The sequence below is a fragment of the Cygnus olor genome, chromosome 2 (genome assembly GCF_009769625.2).
Source record: "Cygnus olor isolate bCygOlo1 chromosome 2, bCygOlo1.pri.v2, whole genome shotgun sequence".
NCBI lineage: Eukaryota > Metazoa > Chordata > Aves > Anseriformes > Anatidae > Cygnus > Cygnus olor.
The window spans coordinates 91904758-91930813 of NC_049170.1; the positions used below are offsets into that span (position 1 = coordinate 91904758).

General features: G+C 38.8%; 1 protein-coding gene across 3 annotated transcripts in view; it reads right to left on the reverse strand.

The window, feature by feature from the left end:
- Positions 1-26056, reverse strand: part of MOCOS (molybdenum cofactor sulfurase) — a 233051-nt gene that overhangs the window by 43694 nt on the left and 163301 nt on the right. For all 3 annotated transcript variants that reach the window (XM_040549017.1, XM_040549018.1, XM_040549019.1), the window contains one exon: positions 10082-10281. In XM_040549017.1, the coding sequence (XP_040404951.1) occupies positions 10082-10281 (200 nt within the window). The remainder of the gene's footprint in view (positions 1-10081; positions 10282-26056) is intronic.

A 26056-nucleotide genomic window follows, 5' to 3' on the forward strand; every position in this document is an offset into this window, starting at 1 on the left:
TACTATTAGTTTTTTTATTATTATTATTATTTTAAAAATATTGAGGCGGGGATAGTTTTATTTATTTATTTATTTTTAATGCATTGCCCTACAACAGTTTCCTGTTGGATAGCTGGTATTTTAATTCATACTCAGAAGGCAGACAGAAATGAGATTCTCACATGTCCTGATTTCCTGTTCTCTGTCACACTGCTGCACTGGTGACTCTTCTGCCTTTACTAAATGACTGACTTCTGCTATCCATTCACTTCAGGAGCTCTGCAGAGGTCAGCTGCAGAGCATAAGCTTTTCTCTGGCTTCAGATTCCATTGAAATAAGTCTGAGAACGATGATGTTAATGCAGGTAGATATAGACTAAGTAAAGATTTACAAATAGCACATAGTTTTGCATTACTTCTAACGAACTAAGTCCAAGATTTTCACCAAAAATGATGGATTCTTTAGGAATCCCTGCTGAAGTCATTCCTGTAAGATCAAATTCTGTAGCTGTTATTCAAGCAACTACTTCTTATATGTGCAAGTTATTTTACCGAGTATCGCAAGAATTATTTTTATGAATAAAGGACCTTTTTATAATAGGTCATGAAGTGTCCAGAAAAAAAATAATCTTAAAGTCAGTACTGGCAGGTACTGTCCTTCAGGAATTGGGGCTGGAAATTCTCATTCTACTTTCTACAATGACCAAATTTCAGAGCAGTTTGTCTATCTGACACATTTGCTCATTAGAAGAATTTCACTGCACACCACTGATGGTTGCTTATAAAATGGGCTTCATGACACTGTGCTCCACATCCACTGGTAAATTAATTCACTGATTCATGGCATGGAATTGGAAAGAAAGTAAGCTAGCTCTTTCTGTCATCCAGCATTTGACTGTGAAATGTTGTTGCTGATGCAAATGCATACTTAATCTTGTTTAATATAATTTATAAGAAGTAGGTCAGAATTAAAAAAAAAAAAAAGAAAGAAATATATATATATATATATATCAGCATTTGTTTCCAAATGATTTAGTAGGGGGGAAAAGTATTTTAGCTGAGTTACAGTACCATTAAACTTGTTTAATAACATGGTTTACTGCAAGAGAGGCATTTTTTTGCTATCTCAAGGAAATAATTTCTACCTGGGCAGGTTTCCACAATGCTGATGAAGCTTATCCTCTGTTGCTTATTGCATCCCTAGTTGTTGACAATAGTTAAAATTAATTGGTGAGTGGATGTAAATCTCTCTTGACTTTACACACATTCATCACTCACTCCAACCAAAAACTCCTTGGCAAATGGCAGTGGCGTATTAGACTGAGAAACTGAAATTTACTGAAATTGCCCAACCTGGTGCCCTGATAGTGGAAATGTTAACTTTCCAGTAACTTTGTTGTCAATGCGATAATTTTATCTGCTGGTTTCAAAGACAGGAAGATGCAAGCAAGGTAATACAGAAGGTGGAGCCAGGCTCTCCTTGTCTTCAGAGATTCAATGATGGACTGTAACTGGACACTGCATGCATTCAAAGGCAGCTGATTTGCTTTTACCAAGATCTATATAAAAAGGAATGCAGCTGAGGCCATCAAAACTGCAGTCCTCTTGCGGCTACCATGGGGTTTCTTTTCACACTTCTCCCCTGTGTAACGAGGTCTGCAGTTTATAGCCACAGTTTAGCCCTGTGACTACAGAGGAAATATTTAGCCTCCCTCATTCATCTTAGAGTCTGTCACCTGAACAACTATGAGCATCTTTCTTTTATCTCCTTTGCAGTTTCCTTAGCAACATGCAAGGACACTCCAGAGAAAGTGGTGTCAGGCAAAATCTTCAGCCTAGGCTTTCACGGAGCTTTCTAACCTTGACCAGCTCTGATGAGCAGCTTAACAGGATGCAATTTCAAGCATACCATCTCACAAGCGTCTTCATCCCCTGCAATGACATATTACAAAAGGCAACTCGACTACTACTCTGCCACGACTTCCTCAACAAGACAAGCTACATCATCTGTTAACTAGGTTTGCAGTTCTCACACTGAATCTCTCAAGTGTGGCATCTCCTTACAACCAGTCAGTGATCCCCTACCTAGATCAATAAAAATGTCTCCGGTACCGTGATCCCCTCGCTGTAAGGGCTGTCTTTGGGTGCCCCGTGCTACATAACTGTTATCTTATAAACAAACATAAGCAAAGATCCAGATTTTACTGGCATTTCTTGCCAGTTTGAAGTAACACGGTGCCATATATCGACAAGCCAATGTGGTTTACTGCATCCCTGCTGTCTCCCTGCATAGGAAACATCCACAGCACAATTGGAAACTAATTAGAACCAAGGAAATTAGTGGAGGTTCAACACGAATCTTCACAGCAATCTTTTTCTCCTTGTAATCCTGTTTGCATTCTATTGCTCTGGTCCATCCGCTGCCCCTGGCTTCCTGAAATCAATGGCTAAATCCATAATGAAAATCAATAGTGAGCAATCACCCCAGTAATTTTTTAGGTAGCTATTGGGAAGATGGCCAAAAATCCCATTAGGCCTGTTAAGAACACTTTTCTTTCCCTGAGTCATCAGAATTAATATAATGAGTGGATATGCTTCTGAAAGCATTAGCGTAGCTAACTCAGGGTCGTCTGACCATCTCTGCACAGACGTTCTTAGCTGGAATTAACAAATGCTGAATTTCCATTTTTTCTGGCCCCCAAGAAAAAAGTCTGAACCTCTCCAAGCTGCAAACCTGAATGATTCTTTTATATGAAAGTAAAAAGTAACAGTAGGAAAAAAACATTTTAAAAAAAAGATTAAATTTTAAAGAACAACAAAGATCTCCTGCTTAATAACTTCCTACAAAGACTTATTTCACATAAATTAAATACAGTAAAAAGTATCTCTCCTCCTTGCTTAACAGCAACCCACTTTCTCCTGCAGGGATGTGGTATGAACGTCCAGACGTACCAGACACCAGTCACTAGTCAGATCAAACTGACCTGGTGTCACAGCTTTCTGTTCATGTGTAATACTGTAGCTCCTTTTTTTTTTTTTTTTCCATTCTCCCCCCCCCCCCCCCAAACCTCCTCTAACTCCTCTAATGCCCATGTTCTCATTGCTCTAATTCTGTGTCTATATAACAGATGCACAACACAGTGCACCCAGTCCACCAGTGAAACAGAGGGTGCTGCCTAAGACACAAAGCGCAGTATTCCAGCAAATCTACCCTCTTCGGGTATTGCTTGGTTCCTTTTATTGTGTAAAAATAAGTAATGATATGAATATCTATCCATCCAGCTGTGCTTACATACAAATGTATCTATCTGCCACTTTACATCTGAGGGTATTAACATATTTTCTCTCCATTTCTGAGAGGTTAGGAAGTGCTACTGAGATAATTTTATAAGTGGGAAAGACAGGCATTGAATCCCTCGAGGTGGCACAGAAGGACTATAGCAGAAGCAGGGGATATCACCAGCACATTGTCAGGTTCCTGGCTACTGACGCAGGTCCAGTTAATCAGGCTTTTAAAACATCATTTATTTACCTTTAGCAACTGTTACGTGCATTTCCCATCCTCTCACACTATTTTGTCCCATATTACTTCTGTTTGCAGGCCTGTCTAAATGCAGACGGACAGAATAACTTCTACATGCTCATATTGCTGTCTCTTCCCTAAGTCACCTCTCTCCTGTACAACACCATTTCTGACTGCTCGTCCAAATCTTCTCTGCCTCACATGGCTGGAATCTCCTATTTTTTTGCTTTCCTGTCCAAACTTGTCTCTCTTTCTTTGCCCAATCCTTGTAATAATAAACACTTTGGCTGCTTTGTGGGAAATTTAGGTTCATCACTTGGATATATTTTGTAGTAGTGAATATAGCTAAGTTCCAGAACAAACTGGTTCCTAAGGCTGTGGAAAGGTTCAGATTAGGATGATCCTATCTCAGCACACAGTGATGGTGGTAGCCCCTCACAGTCCCTACAGTCCTAATACCTGTTTTGCCCCCTTTACATCTTCTTAAATCACAGGCATTAGTTTGGCTTGGCTGCTAAGTTACTTAAAAGATAATTTGCTGCCACAATATGATTTGGATACAGAAGAATAAATGGGGCTAAAAAGAAAGTATAAATGCTTAGGTTTCTAGGGGGAGTCTCATTCTGTTTTTGCCCTCTTCTTATACTCCTAGCATGTGAACAACGGAAGGAAGATGCTACAAGGGTAGAGATGGTGCCATGGTGAGATGCTCTGCGGCTGGTCTTATGTCTAAGTGATCTGGGGCCACGTGTTCTGATGGATGACCCTGATCTGCACTTCAAGATGATAGAAAATAGAGGCAGGACATAAAAAAAAACAAGAAGTCCGTCATTGAATCTACCCTAACATTAACTCAAGGCAGGTGGAGATAGAAGAAAGGTGGGTGAGACAGTGGGCTGATGCCATAATAAGAGCAGTCATCAGATTGTATTATAGATTTGTACTGAAGGGACACACACTGGAAGTTATCCGCTGAGAAGCGTTGATAGGGTTTTCTTGAGAAATGGATAAAGAGAGGTAAGTTCAAAGTCCAGCCCTCCCCTCACTCTATCTGGGCTGATGAGAGTGAGCCAGGACATGCTAATGCAAGCTCCTAGACAAAGCTGATCATAATCTAGTTGAGCAGGATTCTCAGTCCTGAGAGGCAAAACTCATCCATATGCAACAGTACAGAAGAGCCTTCCCTAGGCAAACCAAAGTGTTTACATTCTCTGTCTCTGGCAGCTGATTCCTGTTATAGCAGTTTGTCTATCAAACACAAGTGAGATGGCAGGCAAGAAGGCTGGGACTGCTAATGGACTGATGCTCAATCCCTTCCTGACAGGATTTTTAGGAGGCACGGCAGGCATGTATGGATGCCAAGGAAACTTTTGCAGGTGAGGCAATCATTGCAAAATACATCTGCTTAGCTTCTGGCTTCAGGCAAAGCAGGTAGTGTGAAAAAGAAGAGCTATGACGGTTTGGTCACTTTTTAAGCTCATAACACACAGGAAAAAACAAGAGGAAAACGAATGTCTCAGCAGTGCAGATAAGAGCCCTCCACGGCACAAAACTCAACAGATGTTTTAGGTGAAATTCCATCTGCCCAGCTCTGCCCTTACCCCTTTCCACTCTTCCAGCTCCCAAACTGACTTTACAGAATGAAATGTGAAAGGCTATTAAAATCAATCTGCAACCACCTACTAAATTTACAAAGAACATTTAAAAGATCTCTCCTCCCTATGAGAACAAGGAGAAAAACTTAATATTATCATAAAATACCCCTCATGGCAGAGGTGGTGTTTTCTTTCAAACCTGCAAATAAAAAGGAACATACAGCTTCACACTTTGACCTGATTCGTAAGAAATCCACTTTTTTGTGTCCATGATTGTTGTTTCAAATCAGTATTGTTCCCTTACAGCTGTTCCATCTCCTTTTTAGCAGTCAAAACAGGCTGGAGCCTCCGCACGCATCATGGAGTTATATGCAAGACTTTGATAAATATGATGGCAAGGATGCAAACTGAAGCTGAGTCATCGCTGTCAAACAGTGTTTCAAAGGCTGGAAGGACTTGGGGATGTGTAAACACATGACATTCGTATATGCTGAAGACTGCAAATATTCACTATTAATAAATGAGCCAATGGTGATTCGCTGCATGAAGAGTCTCAGTATTAGCTCAGCGCTGAATATATACATGACCCCATTTTCATGACATCATAAAATCCCTTTAATGTCTAGGGCTAATTGCTTCTTTTTCTGGAAGTTTTACAAGGAAAGAGAAGATTGGCAGCTTGCTGCTTTAATGTCAACTCTGTTGCTTCCATCCTGCACCACTGACTTAAGGGAGGTCCTTTGTCTCTACCTCTATATTTTCTCACCTTTCCAAAGCACCAGCTTGTCACCTATCCACATTTCATTAACAGCAAAAACTACAATGCAGGAGAATTATCCATTCATAAGTTGGTGAGTATACATGATGAAGCTGTTTGGTATAAAGGCCATCTTCATGTCCTCAACTTGACATGTATTCATTATAGTTTAACCCCTGTTGATAACTGGGCCTTTTTGGTGCTGCAGTGCAAACGAACACATAACGTAAAACAACAGACGTGCTACTTCAGAGGACGGGCAGCCCGCATTAAAAGAATGCAGATATCTTCCCACCTCATTTCAAGAATAGATTACTACAAATACTAGTCTACAGAGACAGATGTTTACTGGAGGAAATCACTTTAATGGGAAATATTTGGTGCAGGTCAAAGAAGGAAATTTAATTTCAGTGTCAAAAGAAGAGGCTTATAGACATTTCAGAACTTTAGTAGTTTTATCCCTAGATAAGGAAATATTTCTTCATGAAAAATTTGAAGAAAAAAAAAAGCACAGAGCTTTTGAGTGATTGAAGCCTCCCAGTCCCTCTTCTTCAATTGTTTCAATTACCATTTAGAGGAAAAAACTAAACCAGTAATTAAACTGTCCATTAAACCAATGATACATATAGTATTCAAAGCAAGTTCTTTCAGATATAATACTCTAAAACAGTGATAGCCTTTTGACAGCCTTCAGTGATAGCAATCACAAAGAGCCATTTGAAAGAAAAACTACTAACAATTCAACCTCCCTAATTATTTCCCTCCCACCTTACCACTTCTTAACATCTAGGTGTTCTGTGTCATATATATTGGGATAGGAAGCTGTCAAAAACAATGCCATCACTGAGATTGCAATCATGGTATAGTCTCATTTGTGTGTCTCACTTTAATGAAATGGTTTCATTTGATCTTGAGTGATGCAATGAAGATTTTATTCAAGGATGAATCTGAGACTGCGCCTATTTCCTATTGGTGCTGTTGTTCCCATGTATGTAATTCAAGCATGCTTGTGTTTAGTGGCACAGTCATGTTAACTGGGGTCAATTATACTCTGATAACAGTGAGAAATGGATTTCAATAATAGTAGTAAGTAAGAACAGCTTTCCTCCCAAATGCTACACAAATGAAGGACATGATTTTTTCCCTGCTTTCGTTTTTAGTGGCACTGCGAAATGTCATGTATTTCACTGCATGCCTTTCACATCCTAAATACCTTGGACTTAGCTCAGACTTCTGAGTATCATGCAAATTATGTAAATCTTGAGGCTTAAATGTAAGCTCTGTATCCCCTGAAGACACTGTCTACTTCTAAAGCTTTTCTTGCCAATCTCAAACGTTCAGAATGGAATAGTCCAGTCGGAAGGGGCCTACAAAGGTCATCGAGTCCAACCGCCTGACCACTTCAGGGCTCACCAGCAGTTAAAGCACATCCATGAGGGCATTGTCCAAACACCTACAACACTGCCAGGCCTGGGGCATCAGCTGCCTCGCTAGGAGCCTGTGCCAGCATTTCACCACCTCCTGGTAAGGACATTTCCCTGATGCCCGGTCTGACTGTCCCCCCTCACAGGACAGGCCTTCCAGACCTTTCACTGGCTGTCTTGCCCTCCTCTGGCCACTTTCAAGGACCTTAACGTCCTTGTTATGTCGTGCAGCCCAGAACTCCACACAGGACTCCAGGTGAGGTTGTGCCAACACTAAATATATCGGGAAAATAAACTGCTCCAAACCTCAGCATAGTATTTTCTCTGGTATCAGTTAGTCAGCTTGTCCTTTTCAGGCTACCAGATGCTGATGTCCAGCCACACTGTGACTGTGCTCTCTACAATGAGGCACGTAACAATTGCCTGTCAGGAAGACAAACAGAATTGGTTGGATGCCTGGTTATAGTAATTAATTATAGATGAGATATCATCCATAAAAGAATAGGACATTCTGTCTTTTCTCTTTTCATATAAGAGCTGAAATACAATCGGAGTCATTAGTTGGTATCCACTAGTAGGTATGTAAAATAGAAATGTCATCCAATTGTCCCTTCATTAAAAATTCCCCAAAATGTTTTCTGAAACTGTGTTCTCCTAACTCCACTAGATGACATTATGACACTTGGACTGACCAGTGAATCCATGTGAATATGCAGATCATGGACATGATCAAACTAGGGTACACCGTTTCATTTCTATACACTTAATAGAAGTATTAGATTAAGCTTTGATTTGAATAAGCCTATCTAATTTTAGACATGCATACAAGTAGTGCCTCAGATATGAATGAAGATGAGATTACACTGTCAGTATGATGAAGCTTGCTCTCTATTGTATGAGTTTTCTTTGTCATCACAGAGAGGGAGCAAACATTTTTCTCCTCCATAACTGCTGTAAGAAGTCTGTGAAATAATTTAATTCCATAAAGAAGCCAATTATATATATCACACATTGTACAGCTTTGGAACTAATACTGATGTTGCTTGTTAATTTCTAAAAGTTGTTAAATTGCACATTATTTTAATTAAACAAAGTAATCTAGCAGGCACTGCAGATGTGACTGGTATGTATTTGAAAACTTTACAGTTCCTCATTCAATGTACTCATGCCAGAAATGATGACAATGCGGTGAATAGAGCAATCCAGATGATACAGATCAATAAAGAAGCTTTTTATGAGCAGCCACTGCAGCAAACAGGCACAATGGAGGCATAAGACTATAAAATCATTTTTTCTTTGAGGGTACAGTTGAGTTTAAAAAAGTGAAACAGGCAGGGGCCATTTTTACTGAAAAATGGTGAAAATTAGAAGTGCAAATAAAGACTTTGGTTTTAACCAAGGGACAGAAGCAAAAACAGGGTGTTTGCAGAGTGTTTTATTAACTCAGTGGTGTTAACATCACTGCTTTTTCCTAAACATTGCAACACATATTCAAGACTGTATAAATGGCTAATTGACTCCTAAAATGTGGACTTCTTGGAAAAAAAACTTGATGAATCTTTGAGGTTGGTAACATAGCCCAGTGATTTTTAAAAGAGGTATAGGAAGAAGAGCTTCTCTATACATTTGCCCTTCTCACGTTCATCAGTGTTGCAAGTACCTTAAAAATTTACACAACTCCGTATCGGCAGGCTGCCAAGTAACTGTTTCACCTCTGTCCTCCCTTGTGTATAAATTCATCTTCCTGTGTATTCTCGTAGACATTTCTCTGTTTCCCTCCAAGAGCAATGCACCTATGCAACTAGCTGGCAGAGCAAGGCAGTTGCTGAGATAGCTGCTGCCAGTTATTGACAGCTTTGAAAAATCAAGGTCATGAACTTGACCTGTGGACTTATTCAATAGGCAGCCAATAAACAGAATAATTAAGCTGAACCAGAGCACTGTGTTTTTTCTGGCTTCTGTTGTTGAGCAAGTGAGCTATGTTACCCTATGTTACCCACTGCCTGCATTTCCTGAAATGCACAGTCATGTATGCTAATGGCCGGCTTCTCACTGATAAACAGGATACTGAAAGGTGGAAAAGATTCAGAAAATTTCATGTTGCCAATACTCAGAACATCTGATACTCAGATACTCAGAAAGAGTGAAGATAATTCAGTTACTCAGAAATAAAGACTAGAGACAGCTACTGTGAAATACAGAATTTATGGAATTTTTGAGCTTGAATCTCACTTATAGTCCTTACACTGAACATTCAAATTTTAAATAAAAATACCCTAGTGGTAATTTGTTGCTTCCTCAGGAATATTATAAGAATGTAATTCTTAGAACCAAAAGGAGAAGTGAAATCCTCTTTCATGGGTGACTGCAATACTTTGGGATCTGATTTCATCTGTACATCAAAGCTCCCAAGGCAATCTCTTATATCACCTTTTCTAGATCTGCCCTTCATTCCCAATTTTGAGTACTCTGAAGAAGGAAGTCAACAAGAAACCAAACTACCTTGTCTGTTTACATCCTGTTAAAACAGCCCACTTTCAAACTTTGTATGCGTGGAATATTAAATCTGTAAGAGATTGTCTTTGGTTATCAAGAACTTTGCATTATGCTAACATTATTTATTGGATTCTCTCTCTACAACTTTAAAAACAGTTTGCATATATTGTGCAGAACAATGAAGAATGAAAACCAAAGCCTCAGAAGGGACTATGACAGAGAAAATACTTCCTTTAGGATAAAGAACGCATTGTAGATATGCTTAAGATACAAGCAGAACACTCAATTAAGGCAAAAGAAAAACATACCTGTGAAAAGCCGATCACCTCTCCATTTTCATCGAGCACGTTGAAATTAATGATTGGACCCTGGACATCAGGATTGCTGAAATCTGTGTCACTGTAAATACATACTACAGGTGCCCCATTGGCATATTTTAAGGTAGACAGCACATTATAGGTATAATGAGCTAATGCAAAGGTGTGTTGTTTTATTTTCTCCATTCCACCTACAAAAGAAAAGTGCACATACATATCAGATACCTTATTTTTACAGAAAAGTAAAAAGAGGTAGATTTTTCAGAATGGTATAGTTGGGAGCTAAGAAGCACAAAATTGGTAGTTTTTGGTTCCTTTAAATGAATATACAATTTCCAAATATTTCTTTCCTCATACAGAAACTTCAGAAGTACTGTTACACAAAGTATTTACCTGCAATTAATATACTGGAGAATCTAAAGTTACACTGAAATGGATTCATGTGCATTACAGCATTGATAGTTCCAGTCTATATATAACACTAAGATGTTCTGGCACAATTAATTCGAAAAACAAGTTTTGCTCCAGATTTGGCTCCGCAGATCATAGGAATGAGGCATCAATCCTAGCACACCACAGAGAACAAACTGCTATATCTAAAATAAAATAAAAATACTAAAATTCTAAATAAAATGATAAAATATTGAAATACAGGTCTCAGTCTACAAGGAATTAAGTTGAATATTGAAGAAATATTCCTCTAAGCCTGTTCTTTTTTTTTTTTTTATCCCCAGGAGAAAAAGAATGAGGATGTTGTGAACACCTCATTGACTGCACCCATGCAATTTATTTGCTTGAGAGAAGTTCTGCAGAGAAGTTTTTACAGACCTTGGCCTGGAAAAAAGCATAAAGAGGGGATATGTTGTTGTTCTTTGCTTTTTTTTTTCTTACTACACTGAGCAGTTTGGAAAAGAGGACTGCACAGATTTCCTGGCAGATGGAGATCTCTGCTACATCTCTGCTTTCTGAGAGAAGGTTGTGTTTCTGTTAGACGCCCCTATCAAAACGGTTTCTCATTCTCGTGCTCAGAGGATATACCATAGGATGATGAACTACGGTCATGTATGGCCTCCGGGATATTTCGATTCTCTGCAGGAAGCTAAAACATAAGCCGATGAAGCAGGTTGCAATATTCACTAGAATAAGCCACTGAAAGGAGACCAGCTACTGGGTATGATACTAAATACCATCTAAAAAGAGGAATAAGAGCATGATTTAACAGACAGCAGTTTGTCCATGGAACAAGAAAAGTACAAGTAAAGTAAAAACTGAAACCCAATGAATTTGCATCTTTATGGAAGCTAATTAGATTATAACAATATATTTTAAGAAACAAAATATTTTAAGCAACACAGGGAGATGCGTGGAAAGCTAACATGTTTAAACACAATCAAATCTTCACTGAAGACAGTTGAAGTTTTGGCTGAAAACCCAAAGTGGTTTCCATTACTCATACTATATGTTGCAGTATGATAGCCTTACATCTTGTGAAAAAAAAAAATAATTCTTCAAAAGCCTTGTGAGGCAGAATAGTGTATTTCTTCCTCAGCTTTAGACCCAAAGTATTTTCTGTAATGGTATCATATTTGAGGTATGTGAACATTTCTGAAACTTAAAAAGATGCTTGACATCTTCTTTTACTTTCTTTTTTAAACTGCATATCTATGAATCTCACACAAACGTATGTGCTTACAATTGTTATATCAGAATACCATTTTTGTATCTGAATTTCTGGGAACTTCTACGGGCTGATATAATTCCCCTTCCTTGGACAGAAATCTGGTCATTGACTTTTATACATTTACTTGTAAAAGTCATTTATAGATGTATAAAAAGGAAAGAAAAAAAAAAGATATCTTTCTGCTGACATATAGAAGAATTACAGAAACTTCTGTTATTTCACTCTTCTTGAATCTTCTATATTGTGTGCTATCTCCTTTAGATAAGTAAGGAGAGCAGACAGTGAAAACATACAAACAGATTAGATATAAGGTGGAAGGATATATTTTTGTTGCTAAAGAATAATAAAGAGGAATAAGGTATTTAATGAGATTCTAACATATGAAGCACTTTCAAGGAATGTTGCCAGAAGCTAATCAGTACAATTTCTAGATGTTAGCCACAGTAAACTTGGCAGGCATCTCTAGAACACTTTGGTCCAAAAGACAGTTTGTATTTTCAGAGTCTTTGAGAAGATTGCCTAGTAAGAGATGTTCTAGTCATTGTTTGGTAGAAGTTAAGAGTATTGAAATTTAAAAAATGACTATTTATCAGCAATTGCCAGAAAGTAGCTGTCTTAAGAGAAGTGACTGCCTTGTCAGCTTCTGTGATGTCTGTAATCTGATTCAGAGCTTTTCCAAATTGGCAGGAATCTTTTAATGGAAGATTAAACTACTGTCGTCGTGTCATGTTGAAGAAATCTCTTATTCAGAAATTTCAGTCTCTCATTCACAGCAATCATCCTGCTATCATTTCTATATTGTTTTCAGCCATTCTCTTTTAAAGTTGCTTAATCACATTTCCTTGTTCATTAGTGAGAGGCTGATGAGCCTCTTCATTATTTATTCCGACAAATCCAAATGCAATACCCTGCAGTTGCTTTGCTCCCCCATGATTGGAGAGAGGAAGCAGTGTTGCCAGGGTCCCATATTTTTAAGCAGCAGAATAGGTTGTGATTAGGTCTGATGTCAAAAACCCTGTGAAACAAATGCCAGCAATATGAAGTTTGTTCTGGCAGAAAAAAAAAAAAAAGGGTGTATGCAGAAAATAGTTGTGATTTATTTTTATTTTGCTAAACAAAATGATCTGTACCGTCTCCTGCATAAATCCTGTGTGCTTACCTCATCTCCCTTTACCCACTAGGGAAAAGAATAAAGAGGAGAGAAAATAAAAAATATCAGAACAAATCTTTGGCCTCTAACATGATCTAAGGACTTGCATTATTGCATATAGTCTCACGTTTGGGGTGACAGAAGTTAAACTCATTGCTTGACTGAGCCTGTCTGAGGTAAATGAGAAGATAATATTATGGTTGACTTGACATCAATTAGCATACTGCATTCCTGCATTTTGTCTACTGTCTATACAGAAACCTGTCCTTATACCCAATGCTTTAGCTCTTGGAGAATACTTGGAGAATCTTCCATAACTGCCTGTTTTGGGGCTAAAAGCAGTAGCACACCTTAAGCCTTTTGGAAGACTTACATCTTGGAAAATCCATCAGAACTTCAACTTGAGAAGGTGCTGGGAAGGACTCAAGTGCCCTGACTCCCTGTCACTTTATGTATGCTACCCTTTAACGCTGCATTGTTTCATTAGATGAAGTGCATCTAGTTGCTCCTAAAAATAACTTTAAATGAGGAACAATTAATGTGCTTGTTATTTTGGATCAGAACGAATCTGATGTAGCCTAAAGGACACCAGATGAAGTCTATCTAATATTACTTACTGTATTTATGTGTTTAGTGACACATCCAGCATCATGGATGCTCACAGTGCACAATTTGCACTTATTAATGGCTTCTTCCTACTGTATAACTGTCAGGACTTCCCTGCATAAATAGAAACTCCTTCATTTCTATGGATTAATATGCCTCTTATTACTTTGTCCCTGTGTGTATGTTCTGAATTTATATCAAGCCAGACACAATTGTATCACTAATTCTTCTCCTAGTTCACACATCAGTTTACACACCATTTGTTGCCACAATGAACACCATATACTTTTGCAGCGGCAAATTATTGAGCAGAGGAGATTGAAAAAGAAAGCTTTTACTTTTGCGTACAAATCTCCTTGCCAAAGTACTGTACTTAACCTACAAAGATGTTGTTAAACCTCATATTACTAATGCACACTTGCACACTACAGCATCCTGAGAGGTTAGTGCCATCTCAGCCCTAGCGTCCCATCTTGCACGTCAGTGTAGGTACTGTTACAGGAACTGATACTGCTCCAGTATGGAAAATTCAGAGCACCAGTGACCCTCTTCTGCATGATGGTGCACATTTTTGCACACTGTGGGATACTTCTCATGTTAGCTAGTCACAAGTACTAGTGTAGCAGGTGTTTGTGGAGAGCACATAATAGTTTCTGGTGCTCATTGTGCTTTTTTCATAGACTGTACTTCTTCATATGGATTTACTCCCTGGGATCCTGATCAGAAATACACCTATACTAATGTGTCTTCATTACCACCTCGGTGGACTTTTCACCAGAGCTGGCTGCCTATGAAAGCTTTTGGCCCTTTTTGGAAGGCAAATAAAAATGTTCCCTTTCTTCTAATTACAATCAGAGAACAGACATAATATATATTTCTTCTGGAGTTGCATGACTTTAGAGGCGCTGGCCAAGGATCTGTTGCTATTATATTCTGAAGCCAGGTCAGTTCATTCAAATCAGTAAAGCCCTATTTCTTGGAAATGGCCAAGTGTGGCAACTGCTGAGGATCCGCTTGGTCAAAACTCAGCAAGACAGGAGACAAGAACCTATTAAATTGCTTTTCCTCACTTTTTTTTTTTTTAAACTTGGACAAACCCAAAAGGAGAAGTACCCAGGTCTCATTCATGTAGCTGACATCTGTGTGATACTCCGAATTCAGTAGTGGCATGTCAGTAGACCTGCTAGCCACAACTCAGAGCTCAAGGTGAGGCCTAACACCCCAAAGAGGATTAATTCTAGCTTATAGCGAAAGTATTTGAAGCCCCAGGAAAGAAATACAAAGAATATTATATTTCATTCAGAAACAAGAACATGTGCAGAGCAGTAAAAGTTCTGTTCCCTCTTCAGTCAAACGAACTATTATACCTAAATAAATTCCCAGTATTCACAGCAGGGAAACGGTTACCATTTTATTTCCAACCAAATATGGCACAAAACATGGAAGTCGATAGGAATTCCTGCTTGCTTCCTCTATTGAGCTGTTTTCCTGTCACCCTTACACACTGTAAGCTCCCATCCATCCAGCAGTGATGAGCAGCAAGTTTGCAAAGCAACGAAATCGACTGAGAGAGAATGTTGTTCCCTACCTTTTTGGGTATGCATACATGAGCAATCTATTACTGGATAACCCGCAGATAAATTTACAATGTCAGCCTTTTCATAGTAGTTGCATGTGTGCATACTCCTTTTACAGAGACTGTGGGACAGTTTAATTCTCAGGAAGAGACAAGCAAGTTACCACACATTTACAAGTGGGTAAGAACAGTGCATTCAAGCTGTGCAAGATGCACGATCGGCACCAAGGTACTCTAAACCCACTGCCTGGCTTCTGGTGATAAATTCTTGTATTTGTATGGCCTCTGTCTTATTATCTGTTTATTATATTCAAAATAGAGTAAGATTTTATTTTTCCAGTGGAAATTTATCTATGTCATTTTATCCAATCAGAGAAATATGAGATACAGATGTCCACTAAGTATTCAGTGTAGAATGCTTTTGAGTTAGTATAGCCCTTGTTTTGCATTACGTAAGTGGCAAACATGTAATGGCATACATTACAAAATGGCAAACAATCTCCTCTCTGAAACAACCAGAATTTCAGTAGCTCCGATGTTCAAATGTTAGTTCTTCCTGAAAGACCAGTAGACAGACAGGCATATGTTAACATCTGTAAAAGATTTTGAATACAGAGATTAAGATAAAGCAGAGACTGAAATTGAGCCTCTAGAATGAAAGCTCTGGTGCTTAAGAGTTTTCAGGCTGCACTCAGGAACCTCTGTGATCTGCATCCAAATACATTTCTCTCTTATTATGAGAAATTAAATACTGGAGATAAAGAAGAAGGGAGCCATAAATCACATATACTGTTATTTTTCTAACTTACCGGGAAAAAACAAAACAAAACACAGTTGAAGCTTAAGTGAACAAATTCTCTGTTATTCCAGTACATCCAAACTCACATATATCTTTGGATAAGGAAGAGATCAGCGTGATTCATTATTCTTTAGCATAACCTAACAGATAGCAATGAGGCAGAGAAATGATGAGCTGAAATCTCATCAAACCAATGAGCAGGGAGTGAAACAAAGATGTAGCCACCTCCTAATAAATCCCAAACAAGACAGATCACCATGTGGGACCCATGAGTCAGTGTGCTAATGAAGCCATGGAACCTGCAAATCCTGTCAAGCATTTGGACTACTTCCTCCCCTTCCTCCAAGAAGCGTACATCAAGATTCATTTCTGAGCCTTTTTTTTTGGTGTTCTTTTATGTGTAGCACTGAATGTCTCTGACTGAAGTCTGTCACCTATTTAGCGTTATTCTCCCAGAGAACATTGCTTGAGGATGAACTTGGGAATGGTAGTTTCATATATCTCCTTTGCAAATTTGAGTGCTGTGGCTTAAAACTGTATTAAACAATATATTCTAACCACTGCTGTTTTTCAGCAATCCCATTTCAAACAGAACACTGCAAACTGGAAAATTAAATACCCGTATGATGAACCAACCCCCTACACTCAAAGTGCAACCCTGAAATGTGATAAATACAGTACTAGAAGAGTAACTAATAACCAAATATCAAGAAACTTAAGAAACCTTGATCACTTGTTCTTTAGTAGGGCTCCTACATCCACTAATAAAACTATTAATTATACACATTCCTGATTTTTTTTTTTCTGAATTATGAGAACAGCTGTCCTAGGTCAGGCCAAATCTAGCTACCACCTGTCTCTCAGAGTGAGGAGTAGCAGATGCCTAGGGAAAAGATATATGAACAACAACAACAAAAAATGTAACTTCTAAGCAGACACTATTGATGGATTAAATAAACAGAATATAAACACAAAAATACGTGACAATGAGCTTACAGATGGGCTAACAGCAACTAAAAATTACTTTTGTAAACATACTAAGGACATAAAAGCTCCTTATGGAACTTAAAAATTAAAATGGATACATTGACATTTCCTTGGAGTCAACAGAAATGAGCTCTTCTAATTTAACACCATTTCAATATTGGTCATAACAGTTAGCAAATTTAGTTCATTAAAACTCAACATAAAACACTATAACTGGCGTATCAGCAAATTCATAAAACCATCCATCATTCACCCTCACAGAAAATGTATAAGGCCTGGACAGATTGCAAAACCCTTATTCACACTGACTCAGAGGAACAGTCCAATCAACTTGATCTATAAAATATGTGTAATAAAAATTGATTTCAGGAGTGCAAAGTGATCATGACCGCTTCTGCAACTGAGGTGACTGCACTGTGAGCAAGAAGGGAAAAATCTGTGTCCCCAGATGTAGCTGGCAGGTCGAAAGGAGGCAATTCTCCCCCTCTACTCCACCCCTTGTGACTGAGACCCTACCCGGAGAACTGTGTTCAGCTCTGGGGCCCTCAGCACAAGAAGGACATGGGCCTGTTAGAGCAATTCCAGAGGAGAGCCATGAGGATGGTTGGAGGGCTGGAGCACCTCTGCTGTGGAGACAGGCTGAGGGAGTTGGGGTTGTTCAGCCTGGAGAAGAGAGCCTTACACAGGGACAGACTTTATCGGGGAGTGTAGTAACAGGACAAGAGGTAATGGCGTAAACTGAAAATGGGTAGGTTTACATTAGATGTAAGGAAGAAATTCTTCACTCAGAGGGTGGTGAGGCACTGGCACAGGTTGCCTGGAGAAGCTGTGGATGCCCCATCCCTGGAGGTGTTCAAGGCCAGGCTGGATGGGGCTTTGGGCAACCTGGTCTGGTGGGAGGTGTCCCTGCCCATGGCAGGGGGTTGGAACTGGGTGATCTTTAAGGTCCCTTCCAACCCAAACTATTCTATGATTCTATGATCTTGTTTCCATAAAAACCCTATATTTTACCATGCAGATATTATAGCAGGGTTTTTTCTCTTTTCCTGAAATTATAATGTAACAAAAAGATCACAGAAAAATGAAATTTTAGCTATGAAACTATTGTCTTTCTTGCAAAATCAGTGTCCAAGCTGAAATTTTAGATGGACTCTTGTAACTCAGTCACATACTTACAGTGCATCCAAAATGGAGAGCCATATTACACTTTCAACACTACTAAATCCATGGAGAATTCAATGAGTAATAAGGGGACCTTTTACTCTCTCAACACTAATTCTTTGCATAATAGCTTAAATCCTTTTATTCTCCTCCTTCTCCCACACCATCTCAATAGTTTAATACTGTGGGAAGCAACTGCTTAATCCTCTATTCAGAATGTTATTCTGAAACCAAACATGAAACACATATTCGGTGTTTATCTTAATGAACAGAAGGCTCTTTGATGCCCCATCTCCCACTTCTTTCAAGCAGCTAATTCATGCTCTGTTTTTATATGGTAAGGGAAGCTAGAAGTCTTTGTTCCAAATAAAATGAGCAGAACATTCTGAAAGAAGCAGCTCCTCATTTTCAAGCATATTCATCATAATGACGAATATTTTTCCTTTTTAAAAAAATTTCTTCGGAGTAGTATGGGAGAGGAGATGTACATGCCAGCTGGGTGGCTTGCTTTTAGTCTGTTCTAATTACAGGTACAATTCAATTTGAGTTAACTGCTTGTTAGACTGCAAACTAATAATTCAAATCTGCTCCAGGTAAGAGACATTTGATTTACTGTTCGCTTTTGTTATGAGATTACTTTTTTGAGTGTGTGCATGTGTGTGGCGTGGGGGGGGGTGTCCTTTTTTTTCCCCCCTTTTGTGAGCCTAAGCTATACTCTCAGCAGATGAAATCATTTCAGGGTAACTTTTCAAACCAAAAAGCCAGCAACATAAAAGATGAGAGGACTGGGGAGGCTTTCTTAAAAAGGCAGTGTTTAGCACACCTCATGGAAGCCACATTCAAACTGGATCTCCAGTGTGCTGGATGACATGAGCCCACAGAGGTTTTGGCGAGAACAACAGAACCATCCCTGAAAGCACTGATTTATGTGATACTTGTGCTTTACCTCTAAAGGCTTTATATCCCAAGGTTTTTCTCGGTCCAATAGAACAGCTTCTGCATGTGATTGTCATCTTAAGGACGAAGTGCAAAAGAAGCTTGTACTATAAAAGCACATAAATTCTCCTGGTAGCCGTTGAATGTAGCATACAGGCCTGTTTTCTGTTGTATTATAAAAGTGGCTCTGTCCTTTGCTTAATGGAGCCTGCTACACAAAATTCCTTGAAGTCAGCAGGAGCAAGCTTTACTACTGCTTCTCACCGGATGTTTTCAACACTAAACATCTGGACTGCTAATATAAGGCAAGGCTACAGTCTTGGGGATTTAGAAAACATAAGATGGGGCAGTGAGTTGTATGTTTTAAGGCCAATAAGACTAATTCAGCACTGACTTCACATGAAATAGTATCTACTTATTTACTTGAGTCAGCCACAACTTTCTATTCACTTGAACGTGGTAGGAGGAACAGTTTTTTCATCTTGTGCTCAGCCAGAAGCTATGGTACCATCAGGTCCGCAGCTAAACGCAATTGTTCCCTCAGATAGCTTTTCTAGAAGACCCAGTCACCAGTACTGCTTGAAGGTCTCATGAATTTCTAATGGCCCAGCAGTTTTGTTTTTTGATTTTTTTTTTCTCCTGAGGGGAGCTGCAGACCAACGGAGACAAACAGCTTGCATCAAAATTAAGCTGAATATAAAGAAATGACAAAATGTATTTTCATAGAAGGAAATCTCTTGCTCTGTGTCAAAACAACCCTTTACAATAGTCCAGAAACCCAGCCAGCTTCTGTCTTTTTCTTCCTAAGATGGCAGATCCCAATCAAAAGCCTTGCTGGGATACAAATCAGTTCTGTTTCAAAGCTCACCACGCCTGCATTAGGTGAAGAAGTATGGGTCATCATGTGCTCGAACTATCCTACTGGTTTGACTCTTACCTTCCTACAGGTTTTACACTAGCGATCCTTTTAACAACACATTTCTGGAATCTCTTTGTGGGTGAAACACTTTGATGCCCAAGGCAGCATATTGATTTCCATTCCACGTTTTCCCTGTGTGATAACATTGGTTGGACATCTTCCCTCTTTTGCTGTGGCAATCTCCAGTGCAGGGCTGTGGCTGCCAGTGTAGGAAGGAGTGCGGATGCTATATGTCTGCTCTTGTGCAGATTTGCATCCCACACTTAGGCTCCTCAGAGCTCATCCATCACAGTAATACAGGAAATACCACAAGTTTATTTAATTAAAGCAAGAAATTATACACAGAAAAAGAAAAGTTCCCAGTCAATAAATTCTAAGGTATGATTTTCACTAGTGATGAAGTAAGGAAAAAATATACTCTTTTTTTTTTTTTCTCTCTCCATTTTGTATCTGTAACCGTCAGAAATATTTAAAGTTGGCAAAATAACCTCTAGTCTTTATTATTAACATATCAAGCTTTTCCTTAATGAAATTTTGGATTTTTTCTTGTTAATAATTTTCTGATGCTTTGCCTTCTATTTGGCATTTTCACACTAGGTCTCTGCTGTGTAATGTTATTACAATAATAACTACTGTGGAGGAAACAGACAATGTCATTCATGAAATAGAGGCCATACAACAGCTACAACAAATTCTAAAAACTGCTTTGACATTCTCATGATTAGATGCCTTAATCATCAGGAAGCACACAGTCAATATTCAAAAGCACCAAGGATTCTTGGGCCTCATCCTAAACTGAATCATATCAAGACCTGCCTGAAGCTTTCTGAACAGGCAAATGCTGTTTTAATAAATATCTGGATTAACACCACGAGCTAAGTAGTTCAAGAAACTCTGAATTCTTTCATGTTTTTTACTGCCACTTTTGTCGACTCACCCCCAGGTCACAGCATTAATTCCTCTTCACATCACTCGCTGTTCTTGTGGGGACCAGAGGGTGAGCTGGTGGTACAATTTCGTTTATGTGGTCATTTTTTTCTGCCAGGCTCATTCAGATCTCTTGAAGTTTATTGGCAAGGTTTGTGAGATAGTGAGATGTGTGAACGCATAATATTTCACAGATCGTGAAAGGAAAAACTGAGAAAAAATGGCTACTTTGCCATAACTTTGCACACTCAACAGATTTGAGCAATGATGTTACAGTCCCAACCTCACTTCTCAAGGGTTCGTTCAAGAAAAGTGAGATGCCAGTACTTCTCAAAGCACAGCCACTGCTGCGGGACACTCAGCAATAACCTCTGTGAGCCTGCACCTCTGCTTTTATAAGGAGAATGTCCTACAGCATTAGCTGGCATCAATTAACTTTTGACAGGTTGTCATCACATTGCTCATTCCTATGAGCTTCTGAAATCCACCGCACCTAAAATGCTGTGTGCTCTCCAAGTGGGTTGATAAATAATAACACAGTGTGCTAGAAAAAGAGTGGACATCTGTAATTCTGTAAGAACAGGGTAGGTATTTTAATCAATTGCAAGTTTAGTGTGCAGATGCTACAAAGAAGATGAAGAGAAACCTAAGGCAGAAAATATGAATATTATAAAGTAATTTGTTTTAGTTTTTGCTTCTGTCCAAAGACTGTGAATAGTGTTCTTCATAAAGAATTAGCCACTCTTGGTATTACATCAGCTGTGATAAACTGTAACACCATAAATCACTCAGAATCCGTGCTTCAGACTCAGCTCAGAAGAGCTGAAGTATTTCAAGACATGAGTAATTCTTATGTGTACCACTTGCTGTCTCACGTTGTAAATCAAAATCTGCAGCCAACTGGGGAACTGCCTCTAAAGGCAGAATTACTGCAGACAGGGTTAAAAGAAAACACTGAGGCAAGGCAGGCATCAGCGAAGGACAAAAACTCTGAGGGGAGCGCTGCCAAGGAGGAGAAGGCAGGCCACAGGCCCTCAGGAAAGCCTGGCCTTCTGGCACAGTGACTCCTTACACCTCAGCTCGGCAGGAGCCAGGGAAAAAGTGTGGGCTGCTGCTGGTATGTCAAGTGGGGGCCTTCCCCGGTACGGTGTGAACACATTAGAAATGGCTTAAATACAACCATTTCCCCCATCGTTTCCATTCCGGATATTTTTAACAATAGCAAGGCTATAGAAAGGAAGGTCCAGATTGAGGCATCATTCAAGAACTTCCCTTTTCAGTGAGGAAGAGAAGACAAGATGGCAGCCATTCCTGTCCCACCAAGCAGGCATGAAGCTACAGCCCTGATGAGGGGCATGGGGGTCCCACACTCACTTCTCTCTTCCCCTGAGAGGCTTCAAACTTTAGTTTGTCACCAGATATAACAATAAGACAACACATTTCACTTCCCTGGTTTCCTTGGAGCTCTCAAGTTTTGGAATGCTTTTTGGTACGTCCTGACACTATATTACTATATGGTATGATGGGATACTGCTAGTCAGGCTGTTCTATGAAATCCACTCAGGCTGGTCAAAAATATTTAAGATGTTACAGATCACCCTCAGGGATACTGAAGGGAAAACTTGGAAATACAGGTCCTATTACATTTTCTGTCTGTTTAGTGTTTTCTGCTATACAGTTCTTTCTTTTTTGATGCATCGTATTTGCCAAAGACATCTAGAATGCAGAAAAAGGCCCCTTTTATTTTTTGATAAATGTAAATATGCAGAGTATAGATTGGGCTTTACTAAAGAACAAATGAATTTAAGGAAATAAACACAGATAATCCTTGCTACTTACTTTTTCATTCTTGCCCCACCAATGAAAAGTGCAGTCCTACTACTATAAATGAAAAGTATGGCCATGAAAAGAGCTTCATATTTAAAGCATTATGAAATGATGATCTTTAGAAATGAACCATAAATGTATATGGCTACTACGCCTAACAGACACTGAGTGTTATTACTGTCAGCAAAGAAGGTTGACACAGGCTTAGCTGCATGACCTTTTGCTGCACAGAGATGCTGCAAAACATGAGATGCAAATTTCATAAAAAAGATTCTTTGCTTTATGTTATTACCTCGGCCTTTATGCAAAAGCAAATTCATTGAATTACAAAAACTTGCTGTTAAGATACGTTTTTAAAATTTTCATTTACCCAACAGTCTAATAACAAAAGATCCAAATTAATAATATCATTGGATATTTACAATTAGCCAAGACACTTCCTGAGGCAGTCTGAAATATTAACAACAGGTACTGTTAGTCAGAGCATATACTGGATACCGACACTCAGTTCTCCTAGTTTATACAGCTATGGAGTCTTTAGCACATTTCAGTACCTTATAACCATTCACAAAATGTGAACATGACAGTTCTCATGGTATTATTTATCACTTAGAAAGAAACAATTGACTCGTACCCTTAAAAAAAATGTGATTAGCCTCCTATGTCTATAAAACTTCCTAAAATAAAAAATAACCAAGTAATTTCAAAATATCTGCAACCAATAAATGTTCATCTACTACTGCTTTTTTCTATCTTGAAGGATGCTTAGATCAGTACATGAGACAAATTGAATATCTTCCATCAAACGTGAGACTCCATCTTAGATAACCTTGCCTGGGCTTAGCCTCTTAACCAAGCAGTTGAGAGCCCTGTTTCGCAGTTTAAATGACTCAGTCATTTTAAAGATTATTATTTAGTCTATTTCGTTTATCAGGTGGCTTTATGAAATAGTTATTCTCTTTTGAATTGAACTAACCTAGAGGGACTATTTCAGGCTGTTCATGCTTCTAATATTTTTAGAATCAATCTTTCTGGTCTGACAAGACCTCTGGTGGTCTTAACTCCATACAAGATGATCCTACAGGAACCGTATCACCCTACTGTGGTAGTTCTTGAAAAATCTAAGACACTTAATTCAAACCAGCAGCTAGCTTCAGACCAATTAGGACTGCAGTGATTAATCAAATTGTTCAAACATTTGACTGCAAACCCAAAAGGAAAAATTTTATAATTATTAAGTGTGAATTTAAATGCATAGGAATGCATTTAAACACTGCAGGTATTCATGTGAGTGCATTTCATGCAGAACTAGCATATTCATTTACCTCCTTGAAACTCATCTGCCTTCTTGCATATCGCAAGATATAAGGGAAAAGCAATATGCAAAGGATTTGTCCTGCTTCATTTTATGAACAAAGTAACAGTACAACAATATTGGTGTGGGTTCCAACTCACAAAATCTTTTACTGGAACTCAGTGCAATTTTCCAAGGACCTCTGCAATCATTTTTAAGAGTTCAAGAACATCTTCCATGTTTACTGCGATGGTTTGAATTTACTGAGCAGTTTTCAACACAGGAATTTTACTAAATCATTGAGAGAAAAAGGCAACTGCTAGCCCATCAACCTCGGTGTGTCATTCTATTTTAGGGTGTCCTGAAGTGGCACCATGCTCTCAGATGAAGCATTTATCAGATAAAGTTAGACCGGATGGTGACGTTGCATCTCTTCATGTTTTCTATTCATTATATTTGCCACTATGACACCCACTAGAGAGCTTTCTCTAATAAGAAGGAATCAATACAACAATAAAGAGAGATCAGGGAGATGCAGGATAAGCTGGTATTTGTGGCCATGCCAGGCAGTCAACTTGAGCTCCCTAGGAGTGACAGGAGAGTACCGATAGCTACATAACAAGTCCGGCACATTGCTGCAAGTTCAATGGTCTAGAACTGTTCTGGCAGTTCTTTTGCACTGGTCACCAATTTTGCTTTTTCTTGTTTTCTCACCTACTTTTAAGACCGTGCTCTCTTGACAGTGTATGAGGAGACTTAGCACGTGGCATAGCTCTCTCTCTGTATTCTTTCTAACTGTATTGTGTTCTACCGTTATTAATATTTTTAATTCTTCCTAACTACTCTAACATCACAACCTTCACATGTCGTGAAAAGTTATAGAAAACCTAGCTTTTGCCCTTGAGAGACTCTTTAGCAGCCCAGAGAGTTCTGCTGTCTCACATGCAATCTCAAGACATATGTTTCACAGGAATAAGACACCCCTCATAAAACTTGAGAATAAATAGATAGATAAATAAATGTTGGCTCAAGCCCTTCTTTCCTTCTCAGTCTCTAAACTTTCAAGAGATGATTAATATACTCATATTATGATTTTTGTAGGATAGTGGTAATGGCAAAGTTGGAACACTTTGTCTGTCTTAAACACAGAACAGTAAAGGTAAAAGGAAGGTATTACAATTTAAATGGTCAGAAACATTACAATTTTATGGTCCTGCCCAGACTTGGCTCATCCATTAGGTCAAATCAATCAATCGATAAATCAAAAAAAAAAAAAGTTTACTTTTTGAGGCCTTGACAGTGCAGGTCCTGTCATATATACTTGTTACGGTCCTTTTTACCTTTCTTTACCACAATGATGTTGTCAAGTTCAGTATGTGATTTACTGCAAACCCCTAGATCCTTCTCTATCAAAGCAGATAACAAGGTGTGTTGGGAGCAAGACAGCATGTTGATTATTTCTGACTAAAAGTTGAATCTTGAAAGCTTGCTTTGTTCAACAGCCAGACAGCAATCACAGTCTTCATTTTCTTCTGCAACCAACCAAACTTTGACCCAACTCATACCTGCATTTGCTTGTAACATATGATGAGTTCCAACATGATAGATTGTTTCCCACATCTTAGCCAGCTCTTCCTCTTCCCTCATATCCACTACTCTTTATGGATAATACTCACGGAAATTGAATATATATGATTTGTTTATAATTTTATCCAAAGACATCCTGTAAGACAGAAGCTAAACACATTACTATATTTCTCTGCTACTTTTGCTTTTTGACTTCAGTAAGTTTCCTCCACAGATTTTTTCCCTTTATCTATGCATACAGAGGAGACAAATGTGTGTCAAGGGCATCAGGCAGCTTAACATCAGCTGCTTGTAAGTCAGGTTCATCAGTAATGTATTCAGAGCTTATTAAAGCTGACAGGATCCTCCGCAGCTGTAAAGCTCTCCTGCAGTAATCAGCAAGAACATCTTTCAATACTCTACATGTTGCTGAGACGAGGACCCACCTTTTCAAAATGTTCTGAAATTCTGCCATCCTAACTGAATGTGCCCCATCTGATTTATTTTATTTTTCATTTTATTTTGCAGAGGCAACAG